Source organism: Sitophilus oryzae, unplaced genomic scaffold (genome assembly GCF_002938485.1).
Source record: "Sitophilus oryzae breed Bouriz unplaced genomic scaffold, Soryzae_2.0 scaffold_682_pilon_pilon, whole genome shotgun sequence".
Classification (NCBI taxonomy): Eukaryota; Metazoa; Arthropoda; class Insecta; order Coleoptera; family Curculionidae; genus Sitophilus; species Sitophilus oryzae.
The window spans coordinates 1,359,541-1,380,128 of NW_022147287.1; the positions used below are offsets into that span (position 1 = coordinate 1,359,541).

The 20,588-nt window shown below is 32.5% G+C and overlaps 1 protein-coding gene across 1 annotated transcript in view; it reads left to right on the forward strand.

Annotated features, from left to right (window-relative positions):
- Positions 1–18,898, forward strand: part of LOC115888021 (inositol hexakisphosphate and diphosphoinositol-pentakisphosphate kinase) — an 80,373-nt gene extending 61,475 nt beyond the window's left edge. Inside the window, 5 exon segments of the mRNA XM_030907587.1 lie at positions 1,462–1,692; positions 6,412–6,535; positions 9,323–9,477; positions 16,165–17,102; positions 18,550–18,898. Of these exon segments, the coding sequence (XP_030763447.1) occupies positions 1,462–1,692; positions 6,412–6,535; positions 9,323–9,477; positions 16,165–17,102; positions 18,550–18,711 (1,610 nt within the window). The 3' untranslated portion in view covers positions 18,712–18,898.
- Positions 18,899–20,588: the final 1,690 nt, after the last annotated feature.

Here is a 20,588-nt window from a genome sequence, read left to right on the forward strand (position 1 = left end):
GGAACACCCTGTATATGGTGTTTTAAAAAACATGTCATCTCTCGTGGGGAGATTCCTCACGTAAAAAGATTTATTTTTCATATCAACATAGGTCCGATTCTGCTTTGTTTCGTACCTACAGGGTGTTAAAGTCTTTATAATCATACGATTTATTATACTTTTCTTCCAAATACTTTTAGCGATTCGAATAAAATTTTGAGGGTAAAAGTTAATATAAGTGCTACATATTTTAATACTAAAAAAGTGTCGATAAATTCATCAGGGACGTGCATATGGGTTATCACTGGAATATTTTTCAAAAAAAAACATGTGCGCCACTGTTATTTTTTCGTTTGATATCAAAATTGTGTGGGCCGTTTAATGCTAATTAAAAGTTATTTCTTGATATTTTTCCGAATTCGGCCTCCTTGATGAGATAAACGTAATTTTTTTAATTAAAATTAATAAATTATATATTTTACTTAATTTATTATTAGGTATGTAGTATTACTATTAGTCCATCCTACAGCAATTTCAAGTAAAAAAATAATGGTATTTAAGATAATTACAAAATACCTAATTTTTAAAAGTTTTAGCATCCGGTACAGAGTACTTATTTAAAACTTTCGCAAGTTAATATTTTTTTTTTAAAGTTACTATTGACTTGGATCAAGGCAAAATAATAAAATTGCGTTTATCTCATCAAGGAGGCCGAAATCGACAAAATGTCAAGAGACAACTTTTAATCGGCATTAAACTGCTTACACTATTTCGCTAACAAGAGAAAAAAAGTCAGTGACGTACATGCTTTCTTTAGAAAAATATTCCGGTGATAACCCGATATGGTCCCTGGTGAATATGTCGGCAATGTTTTAGCTTTAAAATATGTCGCATTTATAGTAACTTTTACCCTGAAATTGCGATATTTAATTCGGAACGCTAAAAGTACTTGGAAGAAAATTATAATAAATCGAAAAAATATTAAAACTTTAACACCCTGTAGCTACGAAACAAAGCAGAATCGGTCCTATGTTGATATGAAAAATAAATCTTATTTTTATGTGAGGAACCTCCCCACGATAGATGGCACATGTTTTTTGGAACACCCTGTATCCTATGATTTAAAAAAAAAACAGAACCCACTTGTGATACATAATTACAAAAGGGAATATTAAGTTCTATACAACGATGTAAAAATATACAAGGGGTGATTTAAAATTTATGTCTCTTCTGAAAAAACAATAATTGCAATAATATTCAATTATTCTTTATTTTAAAGTTTTAGTTTCTTTCTTCAACACTAATTTATTTCTGTTAAAAAAACCTCAAAAAAATATAAGATATAGATACCAGTAAATAAAATGCTAGAGTAAAGGAAGATATTGATATCTAGATAAAAAAATAACTATTTCTCTATGTCGGAAATAAGTTTTGATAATTATAAAGTATATTGCTGATAACTAAATTTATTGTTATATATAGCTATAGAAGGATTTGGAGGTGTCCCACCAATCAGGCCTTTGGAGACTCTGCACAACGCACTGTCATTAAAACAAATTGATACGTTCCTGGATCAGATGACCATGGCTCAGTTGTATCGTACCCCGTCTTCTACTCCTCCAAAACACCCATCTACGCCACTGCCAACTCCGACTAGCAGTACCGTGACTCAGGGCAAAGGAGAATCGCTGAAACTCCAGTCGCCTGGTAGCAGTAAGTAGCGTTGTGCTAATAAGCTTTTATTTTGGGATAAAGCGCATTCATGTTACAGAATAAAGACCTATTATAATTGCTAAGGGTTACCTTGTTTCATATTTGTGTGTACTATAATGTCAAGTATCACAATTATCGAGTCCTTAAAACTTTAAGATTTAAATCAAGAAATTGTGCGTTGATTATATTACAAGGAGTGTTTAAGAATTCAATTTCCTAAACATAATAATTTCATTCATAAAATTGCATCTATTAACTGACAAACGGGTCTGAAACAGCGAAAGCAATGCAGAACACTACCTAATGTTTAATATAATAAATAATATTTTCTTGCTTTTAGCTGTGTATTTTTTCTAATTTCGAAAAATCGAAAGTAGAGAAAAAAATTTAAAAAAAATAAAAAGTAAAAAGAAAATTGTTTTGCTTGTCGTAAAGGGGGGAACCAAGCTCCACTCCCATAACCGGTTTCTGGGCCTACCCTTCATCAGGTGGGCTGTCCAGGGGCTGGTTCTCACCGATACGGCATTATTACAATTAGAAAAAATACACAGCTAAAGGCAAGAAAATATTATTTAATAATATACACTAAAGCTGTAAGAATTTTGTTAATTTCATATATATTTGAGCGGGCCGAAAAACGCTCTTTACCATCTTTTGACGGGAGATGCACTAATATCTCACCGACACTTTACGACATCGTCTGTTGATATAGAAGAAGTTTTGCTTGCCGTGTCGGTGAGAACCAGCCCCTGGACAGCCCACCTGATGAAGGGGTAGGCCCAGAAACCGGTTGTGGAGTGGAGCTTGGTTCCCCCCCCAGCACGACAAGCAAAACAGTTTTCTTTTTACTTTTTATTTTTTAATTTTTCTCTACTTTCGATTTTTCGAAATTAGAAAAAATACACAGCTAAAGGCAAGAAAATATTATTTATTAATATACACTAAAGCTGTAAGAATTTTGTTCATTTCATGTTTAATATATTGTTACGGATTCCGTGGGTCCACTAATATAAACTTACGATAAAATACTTAACGGATTTATTTTCTCACTATACAGGGTGGTCCGAATAAAACCGTGAAACGTCATATTATACTGCATTGGATACTCTATACTAAATTAAAAAAAAACGTTAATGAACATTATCAACGATAATCAACTAATGATATTAAATAAACATTGGTAGTAACTGTAATACTCAAGTACACTGTAATACTTAAGTATACTAAAAGAAAAAAAAATTGTAAAAAATACCCTAATCCTTTGTATTACCGCTCTTGGCTGCTATACTGTCATTGGGGCTGAATAATATACAGGGTGGTCCGAACTGTATTCCGGAAACTTCGGCAGCATATTCTGCAGATAAAAATAATTAAAAAAGTTCCTATAAATGTATGTCCTAAAATGCTTAGTTTCGGAGATACAGGGCGTAGAAATTTCATTTTTATTTCGATTTTTTCTAAATAATTTCTGAAATAACGTCAATATTTGGATGAAAATTGGGGTCTGGGAGTTTTTTGACATGAGAAATTTGATTTTGATGTCAATATGACTCCTACTTGTAGAGGGCGCCACCTACATATTTTCTTACTAGTTTGAAATTCGCTGGTTTTGGGAAATGCTGTCAACACGAACAGCAGAGGCTCAGATGGGCACCAAAACTGTAGCTGTTAAAACAACGCAAGGAACTCCACAAGGTGGAGTAACCTCCCCTTTGCTGTGGAGCTTGGTGGTGGATGAACTACTAGATGAATAACTCTAGTGGGAATACACTGCATTGGGTATGTCAGATGACATAGTCATGATCGCTCGGGGGGAAACATGAAGGCACCTTGTGTGATATTATCCAAAGAGGACTCCGTATCACTGAGAGATGGTGTAGGACTGTCGGGCTGGGAATCAACTCAGACAAAACCGCGATAGTGCCATTCACCAGAAGGCGAAGTCTGAAAAACTTGAAAAGAATCAACTAGATGGAAAGGAAATACTGCCAACACAGGAAGTTAAATACCTGGGAATAACCCTGGACAGTAAACTCCTGTGGAACAGGCATATTAAGAAACACTACCAGCAAAGCCATAAAGGCTCTCATGATATGCAGAAGACTGGCCGGAAATAGATGGGGCTGCTCCCTAACATTTTGCGCTGGATGTATACCATGATAGTAAGACCCATGATTACTTATGGGCAGTTGCCTGGTACACAAAACTAGAGCAACGGACGGTAAGGCTAAACCTATGCAAAGTCCAGAGACTAGCATGTGTTTGCATCACAGAGCCATGAGAACCTGTCCAACAGCAGCAATGGAGGTCATTCTAAGATCTAACACCACTGCACATTGTCATTGGTAGATATGCCAATGCGACAATGATTAGAATGGTCACTAACGGAATTAGTACTGGGAGAATTGTCAGATCAGGGCTTGGAACACCCTCAAAAAGGAAATACCACTCCTGCAACTCCCAGTGGACGATATGCCAAGAACGTACAACTTTGACAAACATGTCAATGTAGTATTGAGCAATAAGAAGGATTGGAAGAGCGAAACGCTTACCCAGCAGTTAAAAGACCATACCATAACTTGGTATACTGATGCTTCCAAAACCAATACGGGAACAGGGATCAGGTGTTTGGGCCGAGAGCTAATTACTCCGAACCAATGGGCACTTACCCTAGTATCCTACAGGCAGAAATCTACGCTATCGAGAGATGCGTACAACTTATCTTAGATAGGAACTATCGGAAACAAGAAATAGCCATCTTGTCTGATAGTCAAGCAGCGTTAAAGGCGATCAACTCAGTATCAATCAATTCGAAATTGGTCAAAGAATGCATAGAGAAGCTGAATAAATTAGGCAAAGCAAAACAAAGTCCTCTCTACACTGGGTGCCTGCCTGCTCACCAAGGGATAGAAGGCAATGAAAAAGCAAATAATCTAGCTAGGAAAGGAGCGAACACTCCACTAACTGGACCAGAACCGTTCTGCTTTCCAAGTGGTAACCAACTCAAGGCGGAACTCAAGAACTTAGAAGATTCCATCCGCAACCTGGAATGGAAATCTTGCAATGGTCCTAAGACACTCGAAGAAGTTTCTGAGGGCTTATGATCAAGAAAAATCACAGATCTTCCTGGGTCTGAGTAAGAACAATCTTCGGATTGTCACGGGGTTTTTAACAGGACACTGTCTCCTCAATGAACACCTCAGTAGATTGAAACTAAGAAGAAACGGCGAATGCAGATTCTGTGGGGAAGATGGGGAAACACCAGTACACCTCATCACTGAGTGCGCCGAGACGACAACCATTCGTGCCATGAATTTTGGTACGACTGATATTTGGAGATGGAGAACTACCCTCTATAAAACCGTCCCAGATACTAGCTTTTGTCAAAGCTCTGGGACTGTATGATGAGTTATGATTCAAGAAAGGGGGACACAATGGATCTGTAAGGTCGAAGTGATTAACCCCCCTCCCACTCATTCTAAATTCTAAAATTCTACTAGTTTGAAGAGTTATAACTTTTCATCCTTACCGCTATAAAACTACTGAGTAAAAAATATACATTTACGACTTTTTCTACGTAAAAAAGGTCTCTTGGTAAAAATCGCTGTGAGTAATGGTTCCCGAGATATTTGGAATCGAAATTATCAATACCTATCATCACTGACATAAATTAAACATATTGACTAAATAGTTATTAAACTGAAATCATAAATTTGAAATGTTTTTGTGTCAAAAGTTCAACAGAAATTGTTTTATCATAATTTTTCCAAAAAAAAATTATGATTAATTTAAAAAAAATAAAAAGTTCCCAATTTTATCATTGCAATCAAATAACTATCTACTCAACATATGTTTATTTTTTGTCAAAAATGACGTGTGTTCACTATTTCCGTTCTAAATTGCTCGTTGCGATTTTTGCCAAGAGATATTTTTTACGTAAAAAGCCACGGAAATGTATATTTTCTTACTCAGTAGTTTTATACAGGTACGGACGAAAAATTATTACTCTTCAAATGAGTTAAAACACATGTAGGTGGTGCCCTCTACAAATGGGAGTCATATTGACGTCAAAATCAAATTTCTCATGTCAAAAAACTCCCACACACCAATTTTCATCCAAATATTGAGGTTAGTTCAGAAATTATTTGGAAAAAATCGAAATAAAAATGAGACTTGTATACTACATCCTGTATCTACGAACTTTTTTACTTATTTTTACCTGCAGATTATGCTGCCGAAGTTTCCGGAATACAGTTGGGACCACCCTGTATATCTTCATAAAACACTGCGCACCCCTGGATATTTTATGAACGGAATCGGCCACATTTTTTAGAAAACTGTGTTCCCTTTACCGTTGTCCCGTTGTTTCAGATCCGTTTGTCAGACTTATGGGCATAACTTCAAATACTAAGACAAATCATTATTCATTACAACCACTAAAACAAGGTTTTGTGACCAGTTTTTACTGCTTATATTCACAGAATTGTCAGTTGACAGCTTCACAACGGGACATTTCGCGAGGAGAACGCTGGACTTCTTATTACGCTTTCTTTTATTTCTGTATAACGCCTCTAAATTGAGGCGGCTATAAAAAACCTACCTGCAGACGTGACGCGTCACTTTTCTTGCTTCTTTGGCTTTAATGTTTTCGGAGGTATTGGCAGCACGTGATTTCGGTTGAAATACTAAATAAATTTTTGTGTGTTTTGTCTTTTGTAGGCGCCGGCTGGAGTGGCCCACCGAGTTTCGTGTCGAGCAGTGGTCCCTCATCGCCAGGCTTGTCAGACACCAACTCCAAAGAAAGTAGTAGCGACATGTCGTCCAGCATTATAAGTGCTGATGGGTATATAAAAAAAATAAATATTTAAGCCTTTTTATCGTTGGACCAACACCTAGCTTGTCGATTCTCTCTATAGAATCCTCTTGCATGACCAGTATGTGCCTCAATATTAAGTGTAGCATAGGACATGGGCTGTGTTCTTTGTTTTTGTCTAGTTATTTATTTTTCTTTTGGTAAAATCTTAAGTCGGATGGGATACCAGTTCCTGTATATGTATTACGGAAATATATGTGGCTGTTTTAGTTTATGATTTTGTATTATTTTTGAAAAACTGTTTTTTATTTAGAAAGATAAGTTTATTTAGGAATTACACTAACAATATCAGAGTACTTTTATGAAAAATTAGTATTAAAAAATCGAAGAACTCGCTCTTGAAGTGAAAATGAGGATGAATGGTCGACTTCAAAAAAGGGGCTTTTAGCTTACAGGTAAATTAGTTAGCTGTGTAACAATTAATATCGATAGGTCGCTAATTTTAAACTAAATAATTAACACTGTTTAAAAAAACCTTCTACGGAGCGATCAGTAATTGAAATAGTTTGCTGTTCTGATTTTGTTCGTTTGGTTGGTAATACGAATATTTATCATCTATGTTAATCGCAAAACAATTTCCGATGCACGTCATCAACTTTCAGTGACAAGCGATGGCGACAGCGCTGCCAGATTGTGATGGATTTATGAGATGAATCTTAATTTAAAATTAACAAACAACATATTTACTATATCATTTTTTAAAAAGTTTTACGTTTTATTTTTAATTTAATAACTAATATTTTAGTGATTAATTGATTTATTTGTTTTATGTTAAGATTATTATAAGCGTTATTTATTTATTGATGTACAGGGTGGGTCAAATTCGACGCTTTTAAATGGAAACACCCTTTTCTGTAGGAGATAGACAAAAACTAATATCGGTGTCTGGAGCTCAATTTTTGTCAAAAACAAGATGATGAAACCCGCATATCGATATCTGTTACCGTTTCGGAGTTACGGGGTGTTTTTCAAAAATATGCATTTTTAACAAATCGCTGTAACTTTTTTGCTATGGAAAACTTTGTATTTTCATGAAAACATTTCCAAAGCACCTTTTTACGTAGAATTTAATGGTTTAAGTATAATTTTTTTAAAATTAATAATTAAACTTAAAATTTTTTCAAGATAAAGAAAAGTCAAAAATTGACGCCAATGAATTGACATTAATTTGTTAAAAAAATTAGCATCAATACCAATCGTTAATCCTAAAATCCTCTAATACAGTACTGCCAACTATTTCAGCAATCATTGTTGATCGCTCCGTATATTATTGTACTGTCACTGTGTAGGCGTTGCTTCTTCGCACACCGCATTTAATGTTAATTTTCCTTTAAATAACTTTGTTTGTGTAATTTAAGTTGTGGATTAACTGTATTAATATAATTATTTAAGTTAATATTGAACTCTGGGAAGATTTCGACAGATGACATCCAAAAGTGAGAGTAAATTCAATTTTCCTGTTAATTAAAATGACAGACATAAATGTCACTGTCAGGGATCTTCCTGTTGGACATACTATAATTCATATAATGTTGTATAAGTTTTCTAATTTTTTAACATAGAAATATTAAGTAATTATGATAGGGTTTTGAGTAAAATCTCTCTAGGATGAGAATGGACAATTTCGATAAAATATCAAAAAAATCACATAACAGTTACTTTTGAATTGACATAACAGCCAACATCTGTCAGTGTCTTATATTCTATCAGTAAACAGTTTATAAGTTCTTATTCTATACCGGGTGCGTGTCAAAAGTGGCTCACCCTTATCTATATAACTTTTTTATTTTTGCAATTAAAAAAACGAGATTTGGTATGTTAGTATATGACATAAATTAGGATTGATTGACGTATTCAATTGTTTTCGGTCACTTCCTGTTTCACCGGAAATGACTAAAACTTTTGATTTTTAAATGGCACCCTCGGTATTTTTTTACTTTATTCGATAGAAAATGACATTCTGAATAGAATGACATATCATATGTCAACTTTTGACATTTTTGCATATGGTTTATTTGAAATTATAACTTGCGGTTCGTAACGAAAATTTGACTCGAAATACCAAGTGCGTGGTATCAAATTATTCGTAAAAAATGCTTTTTCGAAATATGCTAATGAGCCACCCTCGTTCCATTTGAAAAAATTGAGATATGATAAAAAAAATACGATTTGGGCATTTTCTAACTGGCCAGGACAAGACACTAAAAACATTAGACGACCAAATCTATTTTTCCAAGTCTCCTTGATTAAGAATTAGTGTTTTTAACATAGCCACTCTAGATTGAATTTTAAAATACAATTTTTCATCGAATAAAGTAAAAAATACTTGTAAATAATTGTAGTCATTTCCGGTGAAACAGGAAGTGACCAATGAATGAGTGAAACATTGAAGTGAGTGAACATTGAGTGAAACAGTTGAATACGTCAATCAATCCTAATTTGTGTCATGTACTAACATACCAAATCTCGTTTTTTTTTATCTGAAAAAATAAAAAAGTTATAGAGGTGAGCCACTTTTGAGACGCACCCGGTATAATTACTAAAAAAATATATAAAAAAAGAACGCAGACAAGTTTTTCAGTCGTTTTTGTTTGCTCTGTTTGTATCGCGATAACATGTTTGGTGTTTTTGTTATTGTATAATAGACAACTGTGTAGTAAAAATATGTTATGTTTATAATGTTGTTCTGCTAACTGTTCTGGTTGATGTTTTAGAGTCTATTTTAATCTATGTTTTAATACCGCTTTATATTTTTAGCCTTAATCTTGACGAGTTATCCAAAATATTTCCCACTGCTCCCGGCTTGGATAACGACCTAGGAAGCGTTGGCATGACTCTGGATACGTTGGATAAGGAAATATCCGGATCTATCGAGTTTTCGGAGTTCTATGCTAACTTACATAAACCCCGAGGTAAGTCAAATTAATGAATCATTATTATTAGACATTTTACATCAGCCACTGCTTGATTTTGAAATTGAAATTTTTAAGTTGAAACAGAAGCAAATTTAATAAAGTCTACTTTGTAAATAATAATATCGGAACGCACTCAATTTCCAATTTCGGAACGTACTTGAAATTTTCTAATTATATGAACTGATCTCAGACACCCTAAAAGGGATATTAGAAAAATAATGACGTAACAACGTTGGGAATTTTATTTAAGTGTAAACCTAAAGTATGTATGAGGATGTATTTCAGGAAAATATTTTAACTTCTATAGGGTGGCTCAAAAAAGTGTGAGTGGGACGGGATATTTTTTTTTAAATAGAACACCCTATATAATATTGCATTTTTGGCTTCCTTTTAGATCATTTTACATAATCCTAAGATATGAGCAAATATATTTCGATAGTTTGAGAGATATTAATAAATAAATAAAAAATATATATTTTTTAACCTTCACTAAAAAATTCATTATAAATACAAGAACTGTCCTAAAATCAACACTATATTAGGTATTTACTTTTGATGGTCTATACTTACTTTGCTATAAATATCGTAATCTTATATCATACAGGATGTTCAAAATTCTACGCCAAACTTTCTAAAATATGAAATAATTTTTCTTTGATTTTTCAAGTAGAACACCCTGTATATTATTTTTTCAATAGATGTAGAATTAGAAAATGAACACGTTTTGTATTTAAAGTATTTTAAAATTTTTGATGGTTTCGCAGATACACGCAGTATTATTTCATATAGTAATGCTCTCAATGGTAAAATACGAGAAAAATAATTGGGTGGCTTTGATAAAAATTTACTGTGGAAAATGCCATATGAAATATAAAACCTCGAATATCTGCAAAACCGTTAAAAATTTTGAAATACTCTAAATACAAAAAATGTTAATTTTCTAATTCTCCATCTATTGAAAAATATACACGTGTAACATTTGAAAAAAACGAAGAAAAGTTATTTCATAATTTAGAAAGTTTGGCGTAGAATTTTTAGCATCCTGTATGATTTACGATTACCATATTTATAGCAAAGTAAGTGCAGGCCATCTAAAGTAAATACCTAATATAGTTTTAATTTCAGGACAGTTCTTGTATTTTTAATATTTTTTTTAAGAAAGGCTGTAAATATATATGTTTTTATTTATTTATTAATATCTCTGACACTATCGTATTATATTAACTCATGTCTTAGGATTATGTAAAGTGATCTGAAAGGAAGCTAAAAATGCAATAATATACAGGGTGTTCCGTTTAAAAAAATCATCCCGATCCACTCACACTTTTTTGAGCCACCCTATAGAAATTAAAATATTTTCCTGAAATACATCCTAGAACATACTTTAGGTCTGCACTTAGTTCTCAAGTTTTTTTTATTCTAGGAGTTACAGATGCCCGACACACTATTGTCGGACCCTGTATAGACTATAAAATTTATAATGTCCCCTAATTTTTTATACAGGGTGTCCCACGTAAGATGGATACAAGCCAATATCTTGATTGTTTGTCGAGCGATCTTTTTCATTTTTGGCAGGAGGCTGTATGGCTATAAGACGTACATTTTGCCCAGGGTAAGAAATGCGATACCTCATAGACGTACGTTTTAATGGTGTTTGATATTTTTCGAGTCAAGAGTAAACTACCCTTAGGACAGTATTTATTTCAAATCTGATAAATTATATTGAATCCTCCTTACCTAAGATACTTAAGTTCTATTTTTTATAAATATTGATACAGGGTGTGTCATTAAAATAAGACATTTTTATTTTTATTATTATTTTTTTAAGTACTTTAACGCCATTGGATAAACACCTGGTTTATTATCAATAAGCAATTATATACAATTATCAATTATTAATTATCGATTTAAATTTAGTCGAAGATGGTCGAAAATGTTGACTTTTAAACCACCTCATTTATACGGTTTACCTAAAATACACAAACAGGGTATACCTTTTAGACCTATAGTCAGTAGTATAAATTCTCCATGCCATCCGTTGGCAAAATTTTTACTAGACATAATAAATCCGATTGCAAATAACGCCGATTCATACATTAAAAACACACCACATTTTATAGAAAAAATTTCAAAAATTAATATAACATCTAACAGTTTAATGGGTAGTTTTCGCGTTGTTAGTCTTTTCACTAACGTGCCGGTAGATAAATCACTTAAAATAGTTAGGGATAGATTAGAACAAGATACACATTTAATAGATAGAACAAAATTAAACATAGATAGTATTTTGGAATTGTTGACACTTTGTGTTAAAACTACTTATTTCCAATTAAATAATGAATTTTTTCAACAAGATTTCGGTATGGCAATGGGATCACCTCTCTCTCCTTTGTTAAGTAATATTTTTATGGAAGATTTTGAAAATAATACAATAAATAGTTTTTCAAAAAAGCCTGTAATATGGCTGCGTTATGTTGATGATATTTTTGCAATATGGCAACATAACGTTTCTGAAATAGACATTTTCTTGGATTATATAAATTCTCGCGAATCTACCATAAAATTTATATTAAAAGTAGAGAGAGGTAATCGTTTGCCATTTCTTGATGTTTTAGTGTCAAAGTTTCAAAATAAACTAATTTTAGATGTTTACAGAAAACCCACAAACACAGATAGATACTTAAATTTCACATCTAATCACAGTATAAGTGTAAAAAAATGTGTGATAAAAGGTTTATATGATAGGACAAAAATAATATGTACAGACAACATTTCATTAAATAGAGATATAAACCACATAAAAAATACATTAATCAAAAACGACTATCCACCATATTTTATTGACAAAACATTAAACGAAATACAAGCCCCAAATCATAGACACAATGATAACAATACACAATATATATACAACTTACAATTCCATACACACGAGGCGTTTCGGAAAAATAAGAAGGATAGGAAAACAATATAACATACGAACATCTTTCAAAACACAAAATACACTTAGATCCATTTTATCACATACTAAACCAATCAATACAGAACAACAAACAAAAAATGTAATATACCAAATACCCTGTGAATGCGATAAATTTTACATTGGTGAAATATCTAGACCCTTAAATGTCAGAATTAAAGAACATAAAGATTATTTAAGAAAGGGAGATTTTCACAAATCTAAGATTTGTCAGCATTCTTGGGACACAGAATAAATTTTAATAACGCCAAAATTATAATGAAAGAAGCGATAGCCTCTAAAAGAAAAATAAAAGAGGCTTTTTTAATTCAATCTAATAAAAATAAATGTATTGCTCATGCATCTGTAGATGTTAGTAATGTATGGCAATCGCTTCTTTGATTTTAAAGACATTACATAAATAAACATAACATACGCAAAATTTAAAAATAATCATACAGAAAGTTTGGGCTTTTGGTTTTACCTTATTAAGTAATTATCAGGTAGTAATTGTTAATTTTGAAGTTTAACTTAATATAATGTCATTTTTAACAGAACGTCAACGATTTCTTTGTAGACGTATCTGTTTTAAAAGTAAAGTGTTCTCGAATAGTTCAATTTTAAATATTTTAAATAGTTTTTTTCTTGATTCTTTTGTATTTTTTACCGACGACGGAAAGAGAAAACTTTCCGAAACGTTAAGCATTTTTTTCTTTGTTAGGCAATTTTATTACTGTAAACACAACTTCTGACAAGCAGCGTCCGTTTAGGTTTAACGCAGAAGTGTTTACAAAAAATAACTATTTTATTTTGTAGATTTTTCTTGCAGTGCAATGGCGAAAAACCCATAAGGATTTTTTTGGATAGATGAATCCGCCACATAGGTATAGACATTTTTTTAATAGTGATTGTTTTAAGTAACTATTTGGATTTTTTTTAAATATTCCTCTATAAAACGAATAAAAATCATATTTCAGATTCCATTGAAAACTGGATTTATAAATTATTTTGTAACTCATTTCTATTAGCAACCTTAAAGAACAATTTTTTAAAGTAAACAAAATAAATTGAAAATATTTAGTTTTTTTGTATCGTATCTTAATTATTATGGAAGCTATCTGAAAACTTAAATCGATTATTAATTGATAATTGGTTACAATTGGTTATTGATAATAAACTAGTTGTTTATCCAGTGGCGTCGTATGTACTTAAAAATAATAAAAATAAAATGTCTTATTTGACTTTTGATAAATATTGATACACATCCTGTATCGATATTTATCAAAATTAGAACTTAAGTATCTTGGGTAAGGAAGATTCAATCCTTGTATATATATTTTTAAAGTAGATCAACCTAAGACGTTTATGGACTAAGACTAATAGATGGCAGGACCGGTTTCCCTACAGAAAAATATTTTTTGTTACTCTGAATTTTGAAGCTACCAATAAAAACAGAGAAAATAAAAATCGATAATTTTCGGACTGTGCCAATTGGTTACTATTCGACCAGATACTTTTTATCTATTAGATATGCTATAAAAGCTGGCAATTATACAATTCGACCATTGTAAATACCCGACAAATTCTTCAAGGCCGACAAGGCCGATGCTTCTCACTGATAAGAAATAAAAATGTTTGTTTAGATAATTTTCGAGGTATTTTTTCTCCCTGAATGCACATTTTAAAGTATTTTATATTCTTTGGTCCCTTGACCTATTATCCTGGTTGCACGTATGGAAGTTCTGTTTCTTCTAGTTTTAGAAAATGTTCATATTTCTTTTTTCTTTGTAGGTGTAGTGTAAAATTAGATTAATTTATTAAGTTTAATTATAATGTTTAGTGTAGCATGTTAGTGTAGTCTACCAAAAATAGTTTAGTAGTGTTTTTATAGTTTATTTTGTAGTTAAGTAATAGGTGAAGGGATAATTTTGTTATTTTTTCTTTTTGTTTGATAAATTAGTAAGTTTGATAATTTGTTCAGTGTAGAATACAAGAATAAGTAGTTGTCTAGTGTTTTTAAGAGATTATATTCGTTTATTTTGTAGTTGAGTAGTAGGTGAAGGCGTATTTGGGTATTTCTTCTTTTTGTTTTTCTTGTAATAATTGTAGTAGTTCTATTAAGTATTGTGATAGATACACTATATCTTCCTTCAACTTTGTTGAAAAGTGCGTTATCATATAATCTTGGTTTTCTGGTAGCAGAATATACGAAAAAAAATCTGATCAAATTTATTTGAAATTAAATTAATCTAGCCTTATTAATCAAATTAAACTAGTCAAATAATAACAATAGTTAGTTTCAAAATACTATACAGGGTGAGTTTTTTACGATGTTCTCTATGGGCATCTCGGAAACTACTGGAGATAGAGAGTCGGTTAATGGGGAAAGAATTGCAGTTTTGTGGGGTCATAAATATGCGCCTTTCGGATTTTTCGGAGAAGTTCAAGGCTTATTAGATATTTCGAAAAAAACAAATTTTGGCTATTTTAAAACTTGTCTCTAATTCCATTTAATCTACCGTATGATCGAATAAAAACGGCGTCAACGATGGCTATGAAGTGAAGATCGCTGTCATTTTATATGTAAAATTATATGGGAAATATCATTGATCGTCATTTCATAGCCATCGCTGACGCCGTTTTTATTCGATCATACGGTATTTTAGACAAAAAGTTTTCAGATAAAAGTTGTAGATAATCACATACCTAATGAGTTTGTGTTTTCTGTTTTTATTTCTAAAGTCATTTTAGACATATGACACAAACATATGTTTTTTTAGTAAACCATATTTGGCCATGACTTCATAAAAAGCGCCATTTTTTAAGTTTTCAGCGATAGGTATAATATGTTTTTTTTTCGAAAAATTACAAGTTATAGCCAATTCTTTTCTTTCTTGGTTAATTTCCATAACAATAATACCATGCCAATTAGTTAGCATCAAAAATGTAAAAAGTTTTATGTTTTCAAAAAAAAATATCGTAAAATTCGTAAAGCACTCAATTTAGAATAAAATAATCTAAGAATGAAATGATTCTTTTGTAAACCTGCATTAAATCAAATTAAAATAGGTATGTAACTTTTTTTTAAATATTAATTAACAGCCAATTAGCTTTATCATAAATTATAAATAATGTACCAACATATCGAAATAATAATTTCTTTGTTAATACGGTTTAGATTTCTTAAAATAACAGGCAAAAATAATCCACAATTTACAGTAAAATAAAAGTTTCGTTTAAATTTCTTAATCAGCTGATCACTATTAAAGTTCGCAGATACCCGGGCTGTATTATTACATTACTCTGAGGAAAATAACGAAAATAATCGATATTTTTGACTCCGCCCCGAAAGGTTCACGATTTGTCCTCCAGTTAGCAGCACATTTTGTCTAGTCGGTTGACCAACTTTAAGAATATATAAACAAGGATTCAATATAATTTATCAGATTTGAAATAAATACTGTCCTAAGGGTAGTTTACTCTTGACTCGAAAAATATCAAACCCCATTCAAACGTACGTCTATGAGGTATCGCATTTCTTACCATGAGCAAAATGTAGGTCTTATAGCCATACAGCCGCCTGCCAAAAATGAAAAAGATCGCTCAACAAACAACCAAGATATTGGCTTGTATCCATCTTAAGTGGGACACCCTGTATGTATGCAATCATGTCGCCAATATCAAAAACTATATATACAATAGTAAAATTATTTGTTTATTTCTAGAAGAAAGCGGGGAGATCACTCCAATATCTTACGGCTCGGAAATAGATTTTAATACGAACGAAGCCACAGCCGGCTCATCCTCGGCACTAGAATTCGATTTCACCCTCACCGAAGACCTAGACAAAGAAGACAACTCTGATACCCTAACCAGTCAAGCTTCTAAATCTTTTATCGACAACTGCAACGCACTAAGAACAAGTTTGACCGAGAGCGGCAGTTCTGGTTCTATCACCCCTAAAGTTATATCACCCTCAACAGCGAATATCAGCGTTTACAATAACATTCTTCGATCAAACGATTACTACAATATGAAACCTATTTCTAACATCAAAAGAGCCCACTCCCTTTACACCAAGACCAGTGACATGAACCCATCAGACCTTAAAAACTTAGTGATGGACTTCAGTAAATTCGAAAAAGATGTATCTAGTACAAACACAAACGTCAACATAGCTAACGTGGGTTGCCTGAAATGGAGCACAAGCAAGGAGAAGTTTTTCGACATCACCAAAGACAACAAAACCGAAAATATTGACTTTGGAAAGAATTTAAACACTGGCGCTACCAAGAAATTAGAAAAAGACACGGATCTATTGACCAAACTCACGCCAGGCACTATTTTAGTTAAAGAGACCTACATAGAACCGCCTAAGATATCTAGGGTGTCGAGGAGTTTTCATGGTAAATCTCCCACAAGTAATAGTTATTTAGATATTTGTGGGGTTCCCAGAAGGGCTAGCGATATTCCGTTTAGTAGTAGAACGCAAAACGAGGCGACTGGGGGTTTTAGTAAACTAGAGGGAGTGTTCATAGGGAAGGGTACAGAAGCAGGAATGAGAAATAGACCGCAGTTTTTGACGCAGATGTCACAGCCTTGTGGAGAGAGTTCCAGAGTATCGGGGACTATGCCGAGGAAAACATCATTGACGACTGAATCGGTAAGGCTACAATTTTAGTTTTGTAAAAGTGAAATCATTTTTTATTATACAGGGTGGTCCGAACTGTAGTATTCCGGAAACTTCGGCAGCATATTCTGCAGATAAATATAAGTAAAAAAGTTAAAATAAATCTATGTCCTAAACGCTTAGTTTCGGAGATACAGGGTGTAGAAGTTTCATTTTTATTTCAATTTTTTTCAAATAATTTCTAAAGTAATGTCAATATCTGGTTGAAAATTGGTGTCTAGGAATCCCATGAGAAATTTGATTTTGATGTCAATATGACTCCTATTTGTAGGGGGCGCCACCTACAAGTTGACATGTTTAATTTATGTCAGTGATGACAGGTATTGATAATTTCGATTCCAAATATCTCGAGAACCATTACAGCGATTTTTACCAAGAGCCGTTTTTTACGTAAAAAACGTCGTAAATGTATATTTTTTTACTCAGCAGTTTTATACAGGTACGGACGAAAAGTTATTAATCTTCAAACCAGTTAAAAAAATTGTAGGTGGCGCCCTCGACAAGTCATAGGAATTCAAAAAATTGGCTTCAAAATCAAATTTCTCATGCCAAAAAACTCCCAGACACCAATTTTCATCCAAATATTGACGTTACTTCAGAAATTATATGGAAAAAATCGAAATAAAAATGAAACTTCTACACCCTGTATCTCCGAAACTAAGCATTTTAGGACATACATTTATACGAACTTTTTTACTTATTTTTATCTGCAGAATATTCTGCCGAAGTTTCCGGAATACAGTTCGGACCACCCTGTATATATGGTGCTTTTTAGGGTTCCGTACCCAAATGGAAAAAACGGGAACCCTATTACTAAGAGTTTGCTGTCCGTCCGTCCGTCCGTCTGTCACAAAGGTCTATCTTATAAACCGTTATAGCTAGACAGTTCAAATTTTTACAGATAACGTATCTATGTTGCCGCTATAAGAACAAATACTAAAAACAGAGTTAAATAAATGTTTGTAAATAAAAAAGTACTTTCACTAAACATTATCTTTTAAGTAAGAATTTTACATAGAATCTTTCAAGTCCTCGGTGGCCGCGTGGTTTAAAGCGTTAGGACTTTACGCTGCTATGACGTTGGAGCCGTAGTAAAGCAGGTTCGAATCCTAGTCAAGGCGACTTTTTATTAATCGTTTTTTTTTAATTTTTACATATTTTTACATATTTATTATTGATTAATACTAATTTTTAGTAATGTGTTTCTTCATTTTTTTTAAATTACTATTAAAATTATTGTTTATTATTTGTTTAACTTATACGCGCATTCAAAACTTCAGCTAAATCGGAAAAAAGTTTATAATAATATAGTGAATAATGTATAGATAATGAATGGTACGGAACCCTTGATGCGCGAGTGCGACTCGCACTTGACCAATTTTTTCTAAATATTTTTAAGAATTAATTTATATTTTGATAGGCCAGCAAGCATCCCCGTTTCACAACTACAAAAGTGGACGAAGCAGAACACGCAGCTTCTATCGGTTTGAACAATAATTGGCCTAGGAAGAGCAAGAACAGTAAGGAACAAAATTCGGAAAATGCAAATAAGGATAAAAATTTAGATTTTAGAGATGATTAGTATTAGTTACTGCTGAATTCCTAATAGCTTTAACCGGTTTTGTTCGTTAAAAAATGTTATATTGTTACAGACAGTACTTTTGATTAAGTTATAATCAACGTTACCTGGTTTTATAATGTAGTATTTAAGTACACCAGTATTGTTTTAAGATTAACTTTATTTTATATTAAAAATATTTTTTTTCAAGGATCCTTGTTTTGTTTATACCCAAGAGTTCATAGTTAATATTAAAATGAGATAAAAGTTAGGTTAGGTTACATTTCTTCTATGCGGTATAGCCGGATTTTTGCATCAAAATTTCAAACCGCACAGGGCCCGTATTCTGTAACTTTGACATAAAAACGTTACGCTTTCAAAGCCGTGAGCGCAGGTATTCGATCAGCGAAACGCAAGGCAGTCGATTTTGGTATTCTCGTTGCCATGCGAATCGTGTTCTGGATACGCGTTGAGCACATATTGGCAACATCACAATTTCTAATGTAGCTAATAGTGAAAAGTTGACAACTGACGGATGGAACAATGAAAAATGTCAATGTAACGTGAATTTCATAACCTATTGTTGAGTTATGTCAAGCTATTTTTCTATGGATGTCATTATTCTTATTATTTTTCTCAGCATTTTCGATGTTTTGAACAATATTTATAGCTGCCAAGTCGTAAATTATCAATTACTTATTGAGGAATTTATAGAAGAAGTAGTAATTTTCACTAAAGAGCAAAATAACGCATAAAATCACAATTTTTTCGATTTTCACTGACAGTTCGACAAGCAAAACGATCCTTTAAGGCAACCGTTTTCAAAGCGCTCAGCGCAATCAGTAAAGACGCTAAGCGCGTCAGACGAGAATACCGAAATCGTTAATTAAGTGCGCGCTCAGCGAAAATTAACGTCATATACGCTGAGCGTCTAAAAGCGCTTAGCGTTTTCGAAGTTACAGAATACGGGCCCAGTAAGTGTTTACGAACAGTCCATGTTATTTTATACGGTCAATTTTAAATATCTGTGTTTTAGAAAGATTTGTATTATGCAGCAAATTAGAAATCTGCTTGTCTGTCATCTGTATTTGTTTCCAAATGATTTCATTTATTATTTTATTTGACTGTAAAATCATTTTGGCACATAAAATCTATTAGGCAGTGGCAATTGGAAATCTGGCAATATTGTGTACGGTTATTGTTTTAGCTAATTCGCCAGTCGTTGACTCGCCTATCGGGAAGAAATAATGATTGACAGATTATTCGTTTTGCAGGTTTGTTAACGTGTCTAATAAAAACTAATCGTCGTCAGGATTGTGAGAGTGTAGTGCTGATATAAATTGCCGTTTCAGAATATCTATAAATAATTAAATTTATTTGCTGTTATTTGAATTTTCTTTTGTTTGAGTTTAAAGTTAAACTACGTTGGACAGTAAATTTTATATACCGATTTATTATTATTGTACATATATTATGTAATACATACGTTTTTTTTAGTTTTTTTTGGGTTCCGTACCCAAAGGGTAAAAAAGGGAACCCTATTACTAAGACTTCACTATCCGTCCGTCCATCCGTCTGTCACAAAGGTCTATCTTATGAACCGTTATAGCTAGACAGTTGAAATTTTCACAGATATTAGTAGTATTCTTTCGTTCTAAACGAACTGAAAATTTTCACGTAAACTGATTTATTTCCTATACCACATAAAGGGAATAAATCAGTTTAAGTGAAAATTTTCAGTTCGTTCAGAACGAAAGAATACTACTAATGTATCTATGTTGCCGCTATAAGAACAAATACCGTATGATCGAATAAAAACGGCGTCAGCGATGGCTATGAAATGAAGATCGCTGTCATTTTATATGTAAATTTATATAGGAAATGCCATCGATCGTCATTTC